General features: G+C 36.8%; 1 protein-coding gene across 5 annotated transcripts in view; it reads right to left on the bottom strand.

The window, feature by feature from the left end:
* Positions 1 to 19,077, bottom strand: part of SUPT3H (SPT3 homolog, SAGA and STAGA complex component) — a 278,056-nt gene that overhangs the window by 35,450 nt on the left and 223,529 nt on the right. For all 5 annotated transcript variants that reach the window (XM_037391833.1, XM_037391836.1, XM_037391835.1 and 2 more), the window contains one exon: positions 16,992 to 17,102. In XM_037391833.1, coding sequence (XP_037247730.1) covers positions 16,992 to 17,102 — 111 coding nt within the window. The remainder of the gene's footprint in view (positions 1 to 16,991; positions 17,103 to 19,077) is intronic.

Genomic DNA, 19,077 nt, shown 5'->3' with positions numbered 1-19,077 from the left:
TTGTAAGAATGTATAGAGATACTGCATACAGAAATAATGACGCAAATTTTCTGAGGGTTTGAGAAAAGGGTTATTCCATTGACTTTTAAAAGCAATGCCAACTTTTTTCTAATCTGCCTCTTCTAGGAACGGATTACCAAAATTTTATTTCTAAAAAGAGATGTCATAATTACCTAATCAATAGTTTCTTCCCCAAAACTTGTTACATACATGTGATGTTTATTTTTTCTAGAAAAAAGATCAGACTATGTTGTGTAGCATAAAACTAATGAAAAGGTATTGAAAATTCCAGCTCTGAAGTGAAGTTGCTCTATTTAGAAAGCAAAATTATTTCCTCTCAAACTATGCACCTGAACATCAGGAATTCTCACTGGGTAAGCTGCTGACCTGCATTCAAAGTGGATTTTCACATTTACAGTTTACCAAAGCACCGGCAAAGTATGATTCATAGCTCTTCGGGAGAGAAAGGACCATTTGCTGCATAACACAACCCCACACAGTTCTCCTGAATTGGCTCTCCAGATCCAACAGCTGTGGTTGAACTTGAGCATAACTTTTACAGAAACATCTCATCTTGATTTTAAGATTTCCAGGCATGGTCAATCCGTCACAATCATTGGTTAAGTTATTTCAGCACTTAGTTATGTTTTTGAAAATATATATGCCTTATTTCTAGTTTAAATTTGGCCTAGCTTAAATGTCAAGTGCATAATAGGAGGACTCCTCTCACCTAACCTAGAGCTCCACAATGTCAATATCTACATACATCATCCTGTCAAAGTGGAGAAAAAGGCGCTTCCACAGCACGGTTCATTTGATCCCTCTTAAACATCTACCTTGGCAGGAGATAAATTACAGCCCCAAAATGCTGATTTCTCTCAATTGACTATACAGGAAATATTGCCATTGTGCTCAGATACAGATGTTTGTATCTAGACAGAGGAATCCCACCCTGCACATCCTTATACATTTGAATGCTAGGGCTGAAAAACCCTAAACCATGAGATTTTTCTTCTTTGGTGAGTCCTTAAAGACTGACTACATACTTCCTTTAGTTTGATAAATTCCACAGATACACCGTGTGTATCTCCACGTCAGGATTTCTAGTCTTTCACAATTTCTCCTAGATCTCTGAGCCTTCTCCAATCGTTGACGCTTTTACTAAAACGTGAATACCCAGACTGGAACAGTATTTTAGCCGTGCTTGCCCCAGTACAGCAGAAAACTGTTATTTCTTATCCTCCTGCCTGCCTGTGTGCCCAAGGACTGCAGCAACCCCTTCAGCTACAGTGGTGTGCTGGACCCACCACATTCCGCTGATTCCTCAAGACTCCAGCACACTCCTCTGCAAGATACAACCCCAGAGCCTGCAAACATTGCCCATTTTCTTCATTCCCAAATGAAATACTTAACAAATGGCTCTTCTGGAATGAAAATAGTTCCTTACAATTTATCAAATGGCAGCTCAGTAACTCTCTGTCACGAACATGTCCTCTTTCTTACTTTACAATCCCCAATTAACATTTTTTCCAAATATCTGACAAGGAAACTAGACCCTAATTAAACTATGTTTGGAGAACTGGAAAGTTTAAGAGTTTGCAATATAAATTCTCCAAACCTGCAACACCAACTACGAATCCAGAGCTCCAGTCACTGCACCTATATCTATATTATAAAATACAGCAGCATCAGGAACTTCTCAGACCAACCAGCATGATCTTACTGCCTTTACATTACACTGCACTCCAGTACAGATTTCTTCTGCCCCTGACAAGGCGTCCAAAGGTCCTAAGACAGAATGTTATTCTGTGTGTCTGTTTTAATTCTAAGTATCTGCAATGATGCTGGGGCTACCCTCCTAGGATCCCATCTTCACAGCATGAAATGGAGGGTATGTGCTGAATTGAGATGATATGTGGCTTAAAAACACCTGATGGGTGTTTGCATGTGCAAGGCTTCCTGGCATAATACACAGATGAGGATATCCAAATGTGAATAGGCTGGGTTTGTCCCTCTGGGAAAAGCTTCTTTGACAATGTCAGTCTTGGTTATAACAGTGGAAGTCAGAACTTCCCAGTATCTAGTGCTGTTCCTGTGGTATACGTCAGTAAGCACTGAAGCCAAAAGGTTGCTGCTGACTACAGGCAAGTGAATACTGCCATATTAGTTTAAAGTGAAATATTACTTTTTTGGAAAAAGACATTATTAGAAACCTTGAACCCACAAATTCTTCAAAATACAGTTTATGAAGTTGGGAATGAATTCTTTCCATGAAAAAATAAGAAATATAAGGGGTTGCTTCAGCAAGCTAAAGGAAATTGTGCTTTGATGAATTGGGAAGTGTGTAATAAATTAGGGGAAGCAAATAATACTATGCATTGTAACCTTTGCTCACAGACATGGCAGTAAGCGTTTCTTACCCTATAATACAACCGATAAAGATTATTGGCTGAATAACTCAGGGCTAGTTAGTTTTTCATGCCCCTCTGAGAGCTCTTATGTCAAGCTGCCAGCTCAGGCTAAACATGGATAAACTGGAATTCCTCATCTCCTGCCTGTTCCAAATTCCCCATCTCTGTTCATCCAGAACCTTGTGACCACCACCATCAAGGTGTATAACAGGGATGTCACCTCAGTTTCTGGATGCCCTCTATGTTCACACTCAGCTTGCAGCTGTACTTCATCTTTTTCTTTCCACATCCTAGTGGCATGCAACTGCGTTCCTTACCCTTCCTGCAAATTCTGATCTTCTCACGGAGGAAGTTACAGAAACACTTATGAATCTAGCTTTGAAAAAAACCATCATTTTCTGGTTTGTACCAAGTCACAAGGCTCCTGCCAAGCTCATTGCTCCTGTCCATCACTTTGAATCTTCCTCTCAGCTGCAGCGTTAGAAGCCACTTTTCATTTTCCTGCGGGACGTATCCTCCTCCTGTGCAGCAGCACACCTACCATCAAATGGCAGATTCCAACCTGGATCTGTGCATTTGCCACTCATTGCTGTGCACACACCAAACATTCAAGCCAGCACATCTTTTGCATCATCTTTTTGGTAGGAACAAGGAACAGCAGACTAACATCGTCACCCACGTCAATTAATTCTTAAAACTCTGGGCTATGACTCCTACAGAAAAAAAAAATCTTATACTGATGGGATAATTTACATACTGAGACCACTTCCTCACAAGCTACACAACACTATCTACCCTGTACTCTCCTGTTTACCTTATGAAATCTTGTCATTTGTCTAATATATATAAAAAATATATTGAGCTATCATTAACTTTTGTTCTGCATTTGTGTATTACAAATAATATACAAATACAGAGGAGTCCTGGATCTTGACTAATGTTCTTACATTGAAAAGTACTAGCAATAAGACTTTCCCCCCCTTTTTTTAAAGTTAAACAATTTACTTCTGTTATGGAAGCTTAGACTCCAGAAAAGATCCCACCTTCAGGAAAAGCCATCATGCAACTTGAAAAAAAACCCACCCACAGTAAAACCAGTGCTCTTTTAGATATTTCAGGCTAAGCATTCAAAATGTCCAGTCACTTTTGATAATTTGGAACTAGTTATAAAAGTATGCCTCAAAATTAATATTCCTTGATCACATGAATGGCTTTCAACATTTTCTAAAAGAGCTGTGATTAATAGCTTTTTGTCCATTTGCTGAGCCATCCAGCTTCTCTCTTTTGTACCTAGTTATCCTTTTTATCACCTAAGTATTACCGTAACAACTTATGGACAAAGATGGACCTAATCTACCTGATAAGCTATTAAATTCCAAGCTTCTTAAAGTGGCAACAAGGATACACCTTTCTTTTGTACCATACATTTCTTTCTTTTTTTTTTTTTTAAATGCTCCATGCACAACAGTGAGATTGTTTCAACTTTTTTGTTAACAGGTGCAGAAAAACTGCATGCTTCTTCTCAGAAGCACCTAACCTACACTCTATGTAGCTATGCTACATCTTCTGATGATAATTTAAGTCTTGTATCTAAACACTAATAAGAACTACAGTCTTCTTGATGGTAAATATTAATGATTTGACCTGCTTCTTGCAAGAAAAAAAATATACCCAAACCCTTCAGCAGTGACAAAATTAACCTAGTGAAATTAATATGTATCACTTCCAGGCCATTTATATTGCAGTAATTCTGCATGGAGTCTGCCTGCTTCCAGCAGTTTTATCACCTTCTGCAGTAAAACTTACACATGTAGCTCTCTAGAGAGTCTTGTATTTTTTTTTCCTGTTGTCTCAACTCTTTACCGTCAAAATGACAATCCTGTCAGCACATCACCACATTTAAAGACCAACCTGTGCCAGTACACAGCCTGGAATGTTGCATTAACACAATTTCTCCAGGCTGGATACCCGCCTCTTCCCCCGCTACCTAACCTGCCAGTGTTAGCAACCCTATGCAAACATTTACCATGTGATACTTTTTTTCTTATTTTTAGTTTTATTCTTATTTCTTGGTTTTATTATTCTCCTAGCATTATTGGAATTTAAATTAGGTTAAATTAGAGGCTTATAATTCTTAGGCAGAGCTTTTAGCTGTGGAATTCATTCCAAAATGATAAAAGAGAACAGGATGGGGTTTAACCACTCAGGTATACTCCAGGTTCCACAGTCATTCAGCAAGTGAAGCCTGAAGGAAACCACCTATTTGACACATATTCTCAGGGCTTTGCAGAATAGCTCAGGATCTTTATGAAAGACCAATGCATTACATTTGTATCCATGTGCATATTAACTAACATAAATACTCATAAAGACATAGAAGAGTGGCTCATCAAGGAAAAATCCCTCCTCCTCACAGCCTCTCTCCTGTAACTAAGTGACATGGAAGAAAGGGTATAACTTCTACTAACAAATAACTAAAGATCTTAATCACTGAGAAGGGAACTGAATTATCCAGGGTAATATAAGTAGGATTAAGAAGCTCATGGTTTCAAAGCCAGAAAACCATCCTGACTGTGACATTTTGTCACTGTAGAACAGTAAATACAAGACATGTACTTGAAAACCTCAGCTGAAACTTAGTCGTAAACTGGACATCACAGTCAGAAATATAAGTACAGTAGTACACGGAACTGAAAACATGACTGGTACCTGATAAACTTTATTCATTTTCTAGACTCTGATACTGCTTTCAAGAATTTCCCTTCATTTCATGATTTTTCTCTAGTTCTGCTAACACAATATTGACCCGGTTCTCTACTCTATTTAAGTTTAAATCCTTTAAGTATCTTCCAAAACTTTCTAGTGAAGCAAAAAAACAAAAAAACAAACAAACAAAAAAAAAAAAAACCCAAAAAAAAGGAGGGGGTGACAAAAAAAAAAAAAAAAAGACCAGAAAAAGGATCTAATCTTAATTTCATCCCATTTTATGCTTACTGCTAGTACTTTTAGTACCTTTTATGGACCCTTAGCTATTTTCTCTTATTCCAGCACCTACCTTTACAGTACACACAGATGCATAATTTGCACTTACTGAGCTGAGTAGCGTCCACGCTTATTTACAGAAATGGAACACATTAAAAATAACCAAATCTCTAATTTCAGTCTACCGCTTGCTTAAACTATTCCTTCTCTCCACTAATTATATTTTTGAAACATTCTACCTTTCATCCCAGCAGCACAAATGCCAGGATCTTGTCATCTTCATTAAGTCTACTCCTGGTGCCTTTAAGGTCACCATCACTGACAAAGAATTACCATAAATTAAACGTTCAGAGAAACCAAGATACCAGGAAGAATTTTGTACTTTAAGTACAAATAAAAAATAGTAAAGCTTTTCACATGGCAAAGACTATTTTCTTAGTTTTATTTACTAATACATATTTAGATATACATATATAAACTTATATTTCCCTGCCTCTGTTTACATCTCTGAAAATCTTTTCTTCCTACAAGCATCCTCCTCTGTCTTCTCCTATGTGCAATAAATTTACTAAGAAGAATGCTGAAATAACAGATGAAAGAAAACATGTATTACTAATAATACTGAAAGCCTCAACTTAGAACGTGCTTTTGTCAGACTGAAGGTATAGTTTAAAAATTAAGCAGATGATTGCTTTTCTGAATTGAGGTTTACACGACCTTGAAGTTCAAGTCAGAAAGCTGGAACAATGCAAAACCTCAAAGAAGGGAAGAAACGCAGAAACCCCAAACTGAAATTCGTAAATTGTGTTCAGTTGCCTCAAGCCTGGTGTTTTCGTTTCATTCTGCTACAGAAATATTTGTGAGCATTACCAAGCGCACAGCCAGGCTCCCTGGAATGGGATTAGTTTGGAGAAAAGGAAAACGGAGGTGTTAAAAAGAGATTTTCTAGCAACCATATAGCAGTGTTGCCGCCTTCTGCCTGGAGGCGTATCAGAGAGGTAAAGGGAGAATGAGCAGCATTGCCATGGGGGATAGGGAGGGCAGAGGACAAACCAGAGGAAATCAGGTATCATTTGTACCGCTGCTTGCTAAAACACTTTTTTTGCTGTTAACAGTATCAAAGATTTAAATAAAAACCGACACCTCACTGTGTGGGGCATGATAAATGGACAGAAACAAAACACAAAGTCCTTGGTTAAACATCGAAATCTTTTGTCTTCTCCTGCGTGCAATGCCCAGCTCAACAGGTGCTCAAGTCTGAATATTATTATAGGGCTTCACGAACAAGAGAGTAGGCAACTAGAACAAAAATGACAGAAAATAAGAGATACAAAAAATATTTCCACTTGGTCTTGGTGTTCCCAGATTATTATTTGATCCTTTCCAGATTTATCCTGTTATTCTAGAGATTTTACATCCTTTATTTGCAAAGCGACGGGTCAGTGATGCCGTAGATGCCCACAGGCATCGCTTCCACCCAAGCTCTGTACAACAGGACAAGTCTGTCAAGTGTTAAGTGGTAGACATAACATCTAAAATGGAGATCCTGTTCAGGAGAATTTAAGTTCCATGCAATTTTCTTCAACCGTAGATTAATTCCAACTCAAACAGTTATAGTACATGATCCTCAGGTTCTCATCATGTTTCATCTAGACAGCTCACATCCTGTGCTACAAAGCTGCACAGCGTTGCTGCAGGCACACACAGCTGCTGCCTTTCAGCTTGGGGCTGGCCCAGCCCAGTGGACAGATGAACTGACAGCTACGAGCAGCTTTAGTTCATAAACCACTTCTAAATCTTTCAGGGAGAAAAATATGAATGAAGGCTCATTTTCAAGGGAAATCCGACATATATGTACAGCGTACAACTACAGCAACTCGTCTTGCATTATATGAGGGTATATATACATGATACTGTGCAAAATCTAATGGACTCACCAAAACGTGAAACTTACAGGGAGCTGCATTATTATTCTGAGTAATGACAAGTAAACCCACTCTGTTCTTAAGGCTCTTCAACTACCAAGTTTCTATTTATTAACCTTTGCAGCAGAATGTACATGCTAAATGGATGCAACGTCACTATCTTTATAAAAATTAATGTAAATTATCAAAGATGGGCATGTTTATGTTTGTGTAATATCTTGGAACACTTAGTTAAGTTACCTTTTTCTCCTAGCATCTGCTGCAGAATTGTATTTTCTCACCTTAGCCTGGAAATACATATTTATGTATTACATGTTAGATTGCCTTGAGCAAAGTACCAGAAGTCAGATTCTCATTTATACTAAGGTTTTTTAAGCTTCTCAGGTGGCATATAAGAACATACACTTCATTTAGAAAGTAATATATTCTTATTCTCAGACCCTTTTACATCAGTACTTCTGTGTGTAAAATATTTCTGGTATGTATTTGAATCCGGTGATACAGTTAGGAAAAAAATAATTACCTAAGGCTCACAAGATTAGGAGTTGCTTTGTTTTCTATGAGAGATGCAGCTGATAGCTTACTTATTATCTTCTCATTAACAGAGCTAATAAATTTATTTGCTAAATCAGGTATTTTTTTTTAAATTCTGAGATCTGAAAAGTAATACAAAACTACACTGCAAGTGCCTACGTTTAGCAAGATGCACATTTTGTTCAGTACTTCCAGAGTAACATGCCTGAGCAGGTAGCGACACAATGGAGTAGCAGCCCTCCACATGGTTGTGCAACGTACATTAGCACAGTGATTTCATGCCAGTATCTCCTACCTCAACAGAACCACATCTGTACTGCCTGAAAGCCTTGCGCGCTGCTTGCAACAATTCATGTACTGTTTTGTGTAGTAAGACACTGATGTATGTGCAATCCAAGAATTTTAACTGTCCCCACAGGATATCAAATACTATCCAGACCGTTTGTAAATACTTTCCCAGCGCTCTGCAGAAAACGAGCCAGTTCTTTTCACATCTCCTTAAATGACATTTTTGTCTTATCGAAAAATCTATGTTTCTCTTTAATAAAATCATCTGGGCAACTTACTGTTTCATCAGTACTGCAAGCTTATGCCTTCATTAATAAATTCTTGAGCGTTAAGATTACCCCCAGTAGAGACAGCTGGGAAACTGCAATATAAAGTCAAGAAGCACATTTAATGACCAATGAACTTCTGGAAACTTAGTCCAAAATGATACATCATTGTGTCAGACGCTCTTAAGGAATATGCAGCTTGGTCTCCCTCTTTAGAAACATGAAACCCCCTGAAACCGCTACCACAAATTGTGAACCTTTTAAATTACTGCCAAGCCACCTGCTTTTCTGCAGGAAACTTCATAAAACTCTCCAAATTAGCAATGTCATTAAGTAAAGCTTACAGAACTGTTGTTATTCTGAAGGAGTATTAGCTGTTTAGTTTAAGGAAACCAACGGGGATTTTTATCATGGAAAGAACTGTCATGTATATTGTATAATCTATTCCAAGTGACAGGCTTTAAAATAATCTGAAATATGCTATTCATTCACAAATTAATATTTCTGGGAGAGAACCGTCTAACCATACTCTCCAAATTAAACTCATATAAAGAAGAAGTTTGGTTTAGGAGAGGGTACGTGAAAGATTCTTAAACAGTTTATGTGTCTTCAGATGGTATTAAGAGCTACATAAATCAAGCGTCCAATTTTGCATTTTTGAATAGCACTGGAAGAAATAGTGCTCAGCTCGAAGAGGGAGCCTGATTCCCCCTGTTCATTCTCTTTTTTGAATGGTTCTATACAGAGCAGGCAAGGATGGATTATAGGAATGCCTTCTGTCGAGGAGTCGGCCAAAACCGTACCATCTCATCTTGGAGTAATTTATCCAAAAAGATGATTTAAAGGACAGTTCAGTGGCACCATTTTTGGAAGGCAAAAGCAGAGGGGAAGGAATATAAATCAAAGGTGACTGGCAGGTAAAGGATATATGCAGCAATCAGCCAGACCATGTGCACACTGGCACAAATTCAACAAGATCATTTATAAAAATTTTAAGTCAGGAGTACACAAAAGGGGGTCTGGTGCTAACTAAATCCACAGATAGATTACACACCACTGAAATAAACACTTCCAGATGCTGGCATACAAAAACCTTTTAGAGAAAGAAATGTTTTCTTTCATAAATCTGAAAGGAGGAACCTTGGGTTGGGGGTTGGGAGAGAAGGGAACGAGATTTTCAAACTGAGACTTGACTTCCTACTGGTTTTATAGAATAATAGCTCAGATTTTTCAAATGCACAGTGTTAACACTGTATAATAACAAATAACTACAGACAATAGCTTGAAATATAGATAAAGACATCAGAAGCATATAACTGTTTAATGAAATAAAATGCTTTTTTTTTTTGCTTTCAAAATGAAAGGAAACACTAAAAATGTCTATTTGACTTTTTCTGTATCAGAAACTGAATAACCAAAGGAAAAGTTTTCAAATGCCTTTTGACATAAATACATACATTTCATTTTTGAAAACCGATTCAGAATGAAATCCTGACTTCAAAATCAGTATCAATTGATTCTGAGTATCAACAGGGGCAGTACATAATAGACAGGACCCTAAATACCAGAATTTTCTTATTTCCTTTCTATGTACCTGATTTCTTTTGGAAACAGCATTCAAAATTTTTTAACGTTCAAGCACTTTACAAAAAAATTAGATGTAACGTATCCACATTGTGTATATTAAAGCAAGTATTGAAGATTGTATTCCAGAACTTCTTCTCACTAGTATTTTGGTCTGAAATATGCAGATTTTTTTTCAGTTAAGAAGACTAAGACCAACATGTGAAGCTGAATTTTTCTTGATGTTTAAAGCACCTAAAAACCCCTTGCTTTTCAAATTGTTCTGTTTTGTTTATCCCCACAAATATCATACTACCACACTATCCTTTAAATTTTTTAAGTTTCCCTCTCTTCTTTCCACCCCCAGAATCTGCTGGTTTTACCTCTCACAAGCTCAGCTTTGTCAGGTCTTCAGCTACTATTTCACAAATGTTTTTTTCTAAAGGAAATCGGCAGAGACAATATGAAATTGAAATTACTAAAGGCTTGTGACAAACTTCAGTATTTTTCGCAACAGAAATGGATTTAAGCATTTGCCTAAAAGCTGAGCTCAATCAGGATCAATAACAAGCACTTTTAAAACATCAGAAGTGAAAGGTCTTGGCTAAATGTATAATTTGGTTGTGAAACCACTATTTACATGTACATTTAACATACTGAAGTCTACACGGAATATTTGCATTTATTACTGAAGAACCTAGAAGAGTATAGGCAGGGCTGTATAAGGCCCAACCAATGTAAGTCTCTGCTATAGCATTCCCTGGTGTCACACGTTCTGCGTGCAGGGAATGTCACAAGCAGCATCAGAAACAGGGTTTTGTAAATATTCATTGTTTTAGGATGCTTAAGCACTTTTACGGGATTGAAATTTTTAACAAGAGAAGGTTTAGACTAGCAAACCTTTTCATTTCATACTGAAATGACTTGGACTCTGAAGGAGCGTCCCCCCCAAAAGTTAACAACCAAACAGAAGTCGGTTATACCCTCTGTTCATTCAACACGCTCCATTTACACATGCATGCGCTGCTGAACAATGGCCACTGTCTTCCGCAAGTCTCTGCAGGATTACAATTTAGAAACTCCATTTTTCTTTAACTAAACATCTAAAACATTTCATTTCAGAACTGGCATGAACTAGAGGGGACAAAGAATCTCTTTTGGAAACATTTTCTTATTCTTTCTGCCTGTGGTCTTCCCCTGTTGTAGCTGACCACTTTGTTTTTAATTTCAGAGTAGTGGATGCTAGCTGTAGTTTTTCCTAGAGTTGTTCTCCCATGGCCACAAGTACTACTTACAAACTGTTCACATACTACTTAGAAAACTGTTCATATCAAGGTTTCAGATAATTGCTATATATTGATCACAGAATAAATATTTTTAAAAATATTTTTTGTTTGTTACTCCAGCTGTTAGAAATACAATCAATTAAAGTAATTTAAAATCATTTCTCTAAAGACATTATTGCTTGTATTCCTGGTAAGAAATATAATCCGATATCTTTGTGAAAACCTTGGCATACTCAATATTATCTTTTAGAATAATATTCAGATCAACATTAGGATTATATCTATAGGCCCAGTCAAGACTGCAGATCATTTTCACTATGCACTTTACAGAGACGAGCCTTTTAGATTAATCTAAACGTAACATATAATTATTTTAGTTTTTTGACTAGTCTATAGGAAGATTGAACTTACTATAATTGGTTTGGTATTGATTTTGATCTCATTTAAATCTTGAATCTTATTAAAATCCATGATGCTGCTATGTTGTCAAGTAAGCAAGGGGCCAGAACCAAAATTTCATGAAGAGGGATGTACCCAAGTCACACTACAAGATATGACAATGTGCTCTTTCTCAAAATTACTTTCCACTGACTTTCCATGGAATTCCAATACATTCTGTAAATGTAAGAGAAGCAACCCTCTTACTCTATTCATCCTAGGCCGTACTTCAACATGTCTAATAGTTAGATCACTCGTCCAAAGGAACCATGAAATTACTTAATCATGTATAATCTCCATGTACAGGGTGGTAATACCAATATCACTGTACTTGAGATCTGGGATGAACTAACTGATGTTTAACAACTGGGCATTCAGGATTATTCCACTCCTTAACTATCTAAATGAATAATAATAAGAAGAATATGTGTAGAAGAGTACAATTACAAACTAATGTGATATAAAAATATTAGAATATTCGTATCTACTGATTTTCTATCCAAATGTAAATTCAACTCTCAATATAAAAATTCTGTTAATCCTATGTAGACAAATTCCCCATTTTCCTTGATCAAGAAAGCAAGATTTAGCCTGGAATGAATTAATACACATAAAATGTCTCACTTCCTTGACTTAAATGCACAGAGCACAGAGAAATAGATTCAGGTAAGTCCATAGCATTGCATCATCCCACATGATGAATATTTACACATTTCCCATTCCCGTCTTGCAAAATTATATGATGTTATTTTAAAAATTAAATTATTTATTTCTCTGTTCCTTGAAAGTGTGGACCATGCTTTAAAGCAGGCAATACTGAGTACCACCCAATATTGTTAGCAGAGAATATGTAGATAAAATATAGGTCTGGACTACCTTAGACATGAGACAATGCAGAAGAATCTAGAGTACACTTGCTGCTTTCCCTTATGGCTTGCACTTGGAGACAAAACCTAAATGCTTTAATTATGTTAGTCATTTTGACATAGCTATTTAGGTCAAAATAAATGCAAACGGATCATTTTCACTAGTTTAATGTTAGTTCTCATTTACCATATGATTACAAAACTTTCAAAGTGCTCTTTTTGTCCAAACCAACATTCATCAAATGCTGCTAAAGAATAAATTACGCAGCTTAACTCTTCTTCTAAAGCTGCCTTATCACTATCTCCATTTGTATTTAAAAAAATTGTCTAACAAAACTAATAGTTACCTAACATTCCTGAAATATTTATTTTTTCACTTAGAACAATTCACATTAATTCTCAGATAGTGACTTCACTAGTTCTGGGCTAAACCGTCACTGGCCCACTCTGATTGTATTTAGGAACCACTCCTTGATTCTCCTGGGAAACCTGTTCACATAAGGAAGCAAAGCATACCAGGACACTAATGCAGTTAGCATAAGATTCACACCCAGTTAAACACTGGATGCTGAGTAAAAAATGATTCTTGGTGTATTTGGGAATAGCTCCTTCCTGAAGTACTGAGAAGCCATTACAATTCCCAGTCAAGCTGATTTTTAGCCATAATCAAGTTACTTTTTTGTGTTAGCTAAACTGTCACAAAAGCCCTTTGTTTTTCCCCGCCTGGGAGTGTGAAAAAAGTGAGAAAAGACAGGCATATGGGAAAATATACAATCAAAATATATGCAAATCCATTACAGAAAATCAACCTTCAAGGGCATACTTTCACATGCATTCACACAGTGCATCAATCCAATGACAAAATTTGCTACCCAGACATACAAGCACAAGCACACCTCTGAGTTTTCATGCAAAATGAATAATTTCATGCAATAACAATGACCACTGTGTCTTAATTTGAAGAAAATGTACACAGAGTACTGAGTAGCCCCCTAGGAGCTACACTAAGAAAGATTTCCACAACAAATACACTTCAATGATGTAAAGGCCTGGTGGCACACATGTAACTAAACGTGGAGGAGATATATTAACAGTCCTACAGCAGATTTTTTTATAACCAGGTATGGCTATTTCTTTACATCTCAGTAACAGGAACTTTGATATAGGCTATGTTTATTTTCTAGGTAGTGCAAAACCTTGACATAATGTTAGACAGAAGTCTGAGCTATTCTCTATGGTATCTGAGGGAAAAACTGTATCAGAAGAATCTAAATCCTCCCCTCATCTCTTTGAAGCCACTAGAAGGGATATTTTTATGGATCAATGTAATAACCAACAGACTGGCAGTTGTCAAAGGCCTGATGTATTCACTAAGTTAGTATTTGAACCAAAACTGCTAGGGGATGAGTTTTCTAACCAGAAGAAAGAAACGTTGTGTTATCCTACACAAGGATGGGTGATGTGGAGAGACAGCCACCAACCGTACGCCAACGCTACTCATGGAAAGCATTTCACCTTTTTAAAAATACAGACCTGAATGAAAAAAGGTTAGTCAAATGAGTAAGGAAAACTAAACTCACTTCTTTAAATCCTCTGGAGAGGTAGTGTGCAAGAAATGGGGCTACGCTGAGAACCTTGTGCTCAAGATGTGAGACGGCATATGGAAAATTGAGATAACTTGCTGTCAGTACTCAAAGGGGGCTTATAAGAAAGATGGAGAGGGACTTTTTATCAGGGTCTGTAGTGGCAGGACAAGGAAAAATGGTTTTAAACTGAAAGAGGGTAGAGTTAGGTTAGATATAAAGAGGAAATTCTCCCCTGTGAGGCTGGTGAGACAGTGGCCCAGGCTGCCCAGAGGAGCTGTGGGTGCCCCATCCCTGGCAGGGCTCAAGGCCAGGCTGGACGGGGCTGGGGGCAGCCTGGGCTGGTGGGAGGGGTCCCTGCCCATGGCGGGGGTGTGGAACGAGATGGTCTCTAAGGTCCCTTCAAACCCAACCCATTCTATGAGTCTATGATAATAATGCATTTTACTATTAGCAGAGTTGCGCTTTTTTCTTGTTACTATTGTAAAAATGCAGAACTATGTCTTCTACTTGAACTTCAGTCTAATCTATACATTTTAGGGACTGTACTGAACATGTATATAGCCCACAAAACCGGCTGTTTCATTATTCATTTCTTTCCATCTGTAATAGGACTGGTAACACGAATGATAAAGTGCCATCAGAAAACTGTAGATCATCTGGACATGCAGAAAATTCCTTCCTCCTCACCTAGAGCAGACTCTGCCAGGGCTATAAAATCAGATTTTATGTAGAAGGACGATCAACAGGCTTAAGAGAAATGGAAGAGACAATGTGCAAATGTTCCTAACTACTCTACATGACCTTTAGGTTAGTTTTAAGAGTGGAAACAGCTGAGACCATAACTTCACTGGATCCAGTGACAGAGATACCCATTCAATATTTCTTTCCATGCAGTTTTTAAAGTGTCACCACAGAATCACAAGATGCACACTGAACAAAGCCATCTTTCCTCCTGGTTCTGTCATCCTGTCTAGCAGGTTATGCTGACACACAAAGAAACTCTTGTGAAGACAGTGGCAACAGGAGCAAGAAGTGCTGCCACAGTACTGTTCAAAATGTCTAGAGATAATATTTTTAATACAACAGGGTGAGTCTGGTGATACAAAAAGGCAGCGTCAAAGGAAGCATCAATCTACCTTCATGCTTTCTGCACCTGTAAGGAACTTACCCCAAAATTGCCAATATAGGCATTGACAGGAAAAGTGGGCAGATCAGCGGACCTAAATGCGTACTCAATAAAAGCTCTCAAAACACTTTTCCTGAACTTTCTCATTGAGAAGGGAATTGTATTATAGCTCTACAAAATTTCCATCTACAGCATGTAGATGCCCCAAGGTTCCTTCTTATTCTTAGCTTGTTTAGAGGGAACAAGATCTGCTCACCTCATCAACCACATTGACAGTAGGTAATGTCAACAAATTAAACCGTCCAGTTGGTTGTATTGGTTGGGAAGTTCACAAGATTGCAGGACATAAAAACCCGAAGCCCAAAACACAGTACTTTAATATATCTTGTGGTCGCAGAGAAATTTCAGACTTTGGTTAATAATTAACCAAAACATTTTTAGTGAGAGTCAGGGAAGGAAGACTTACATCTCTGTAATTGTTTATTACGTGAGCTCTTCTTTATAATAAAAGTAAATACATTCTCTGCTTTCAGAAGCTATTGCCGTGTTATTAGCTACATCTCTTAGCAAACTTCAGATGAAGACACTTCTCTATTTTGGACTAGAAATTCTATGCTATGCTTTACGTGATATTAATCTAGCATTTGTAAGTGGCAAAAGAGAGGGGAAAAATTACGTGAAGATAATTGCATACATATAAACTATTATTAACAAACTAAATATTTACTGCCAGTTATTAAAGCATTGACCAGTTTGACACTAGGAAAATTATAACTTCACATACTCATTTACTCTTATTTTTTCTTGTTCCTTGCCTCTGAGGTCAAGTCCCACTATTTTCTTGATATTTATGGTCTTCATACACTTCTATATTTTTATGAAGATGAACTTCCTCCAAATTCAGAATAATATTCCTCTCATAAAATCCCTCCAAAACCAGACAATTTCTTCGTGATTTTTAGGAGCTCAGATCTAGTTTGGTGGTTTTGTTACTGTAACAATTTCTTTGACATTCATTCTTTCCTAAATGTAGAGAGTCTGAGGTAAGCAAGGATATATGCCCCATAGAACAACAGATCAGAAGAAAATGACCCCAAATTATGACATTGGAGGCAGACTACTTTCACATTTTTATCAGCTGAGAGAATTAAATAAAGAATTTATTTGGCTGCTCTGAACAATGGATTTGCAATTTGCATAGAAAAAATGATGGCAAAACCTCATAAACCATCAGTGTTTTGCCACAAGCTCAGTTCTATTACATTTTAGTGGAGGTTCAAAGTGTCTAAAGAAACCATTGTCTTCTTTCTCCAATTGTAAATGTGTCACTTGAGAGTTCAACTTCCAATAGGAGCAGTATCTGACACACAACTAATTTTAGAATATAAAGTGCTCCTCACCATCTTGGAATACATATAATTTAAAATAACTGTAAACCTAAACTTTGCAAAAACAGAAAATTCAAGCACTAACAAAAAAGCATAATTTGTAATTGAAAGAAAATAATATTTAAAAGGAAAAAAAAACTTTTTTGTCCTTCCAAAAAGAGACAGAAATTACTAAGTTTTATTTCCCAAGAGAATTATGCCACTTTTATAAAGAAAATTACAGTCACCACAAATTGCTCTCAACAATTCCAAAGCTTCTTCATTTGACCACTTGAAAATCAAAGTTCTTTAAGATTATAAATATAACTTTTTATAACTCTGTTATTACGTACTGTGAATGGGGAAAGGGGGCCAATCTTGTGGCCATAGCGTCGAATGGCCTCTCTGATGTGGCTGGGCTGGATGGCATCGCTTTGAGCCTCCATACCACAGGCTGCAGTGCTCTGCAACAGAAAAACACATAAATTGTTACTAAATCAAAAACACACAACAGACCTACAGTGCATAAAGTATGAAAATAAACCTTTATAAAATGGACCAATTTTTTTTTTCCTGAGGATACACATCGTTGCTGCCACATACTACATTAGAGAAAAAAAGCTATTAACAAATCAAAGAGGACTTTTACATGAACTTTGCTTAAGAGACCCAAAGAACACCATATTTGTCCTCTTAAATCTTTCACCTAGTGCTGCTGTATGTTGCAATTGAAAAGAGCAGAAAATGTTCAAACTAAAATGAAAGGGTCATATAAGTCATACTGCAATAACCACAGAAACTATTTTTAAAACATTTCAGACTCTCATTATGATGTCAAGGGGTGGGGAAAATATTGAACAAGTACCCAAAGTGGAAAGCAATTTGACACAAAAATCGCCATTTAGTAATATCAGAATGAAATCTGAAGATGAAACATGTGACATAATGGTGGTAAGAGGGATGCAGAAATATTTTAATTACTTCAAACTGGAACGTTTCAAATTTCAAATTACTTTTTGGATTAAGTACCCTAAACAGGAAAAATAAGAATTCACTCCTACTGGTCCATTGATTTTACAAAAATATCCCCAGGATTTAAAAGGAAAAAGTTACTCTTTTCTTCTTGCTAGTTACACTGAAATGTTGGTTTAGGTTGCATCTAGACACAGCTGCTTGCCAGAATTCAGACGACTTATCAGAATGATGGCTACTTGGTAATAAATTCAGGAAAACAGTACTAGTGAATGCACTAAGAATGACAAACCCTGAAATTATAGACTGAAGTTTAATGAAGACACATACATGGTTCCCTCATACATTTACACTATATACTAATGATTCCAAACTTGGGATACTTTTTACAAAATGTTTTATTTTTAAGAGTGCTTGCTGAGCCCACTGGAGCTTGTGTTTGAACACACAGATTTATTCATAGTTTGATGCCAGATTCTTCCCTTGCCGATTGACATTCATAAAGTGAATATGAAACTCAAAAACTTTCTGCTGGACTGGGCCTTCATGGACTAAGAATAACATTCTCCACCAAGTTAACTCATTTGTTTCGATGCCTCAGTTATACTCTGTATATAGCTAACCAAATTGGAGAAGTCATAGGAACATTTCATTAAAACCGTGCACATTTTAGTTGTAACTATTTAAAAAGGTATTAAGTCAAACACTAAGAATTTAAAATAAACTCACAACACTAGTGAAATATGATGCATCAAAAACTCTATACCCAGCAAAACTCTTGTTCCTAGGAGTCATAATGGAAATAATCCACAGAAAGAAAACGTAATCAAATATAATATAAAAAAGGAAGAAGAAAAAGCAAAAGTCTTCAGAGAAGTTTTTAGGATTCACTAAAGACTTTCTAAACAAAGTATAAAATTAAAGAGAAAATTGTATGTATTAGGAGTATCTGCAGCACTGATGACACTAGGAGAAAATACATCTTTTTCTGTCTGTCCTTGTAAAAATCACTGGTTTAACTCTGTGAAAAATGAGTATTTGTTTTAGGAGAATAATAGCACACATGAGAAAAATCACAAGTCACTCTATTGCTTTGCAGCAAAATGAGTACTGCCATCGCTTTTTTTTTTTCTCCAAAAAAAGCCCTAAGTGACTAACACAGTGCTTCCTATCCAATTTATTTAATCAAATCTATTTCCCTTGTGGTTTTAAGGTACATATATCCCTCTCAGATAGAATACCAAGGCTCTACAAGAGAAGACAGGAATTGTAATATTTACATTTCACACTCTGAATATGAGACGTCCATATTTTATGCAAAGTAAACAAATAGATTGAATGCAACCGACTGGCATAAAAATAAAGCAGGTCAGGCAAAGTTGTTCTAGGCAAAGAAGGCAGTTGCCTAAGGCTGCTGGGAGCCGGAAAATCACAACCACCTCTTTGCCTACTTTGCTTATGCTTTGA

This window comes from Falco rusticolus, chromosome 6 (assembly GCF_015220075.1).
Source record: "Falco rusticolus isolate bFalRus1 chromosome 6, bFalRus1.pri, whole genome shotgun sequence".
Taxonomy (NCBI): Eukaryota; Metazoa; Chordata; class Aves; order Falconiformes; family Falconidae; genus Falco; species Falco rusticolus.
Note: the sequence above shows the minus strand (reverse complement) of the source record. Positions and strands in the feature narration are given on the sequence as shown.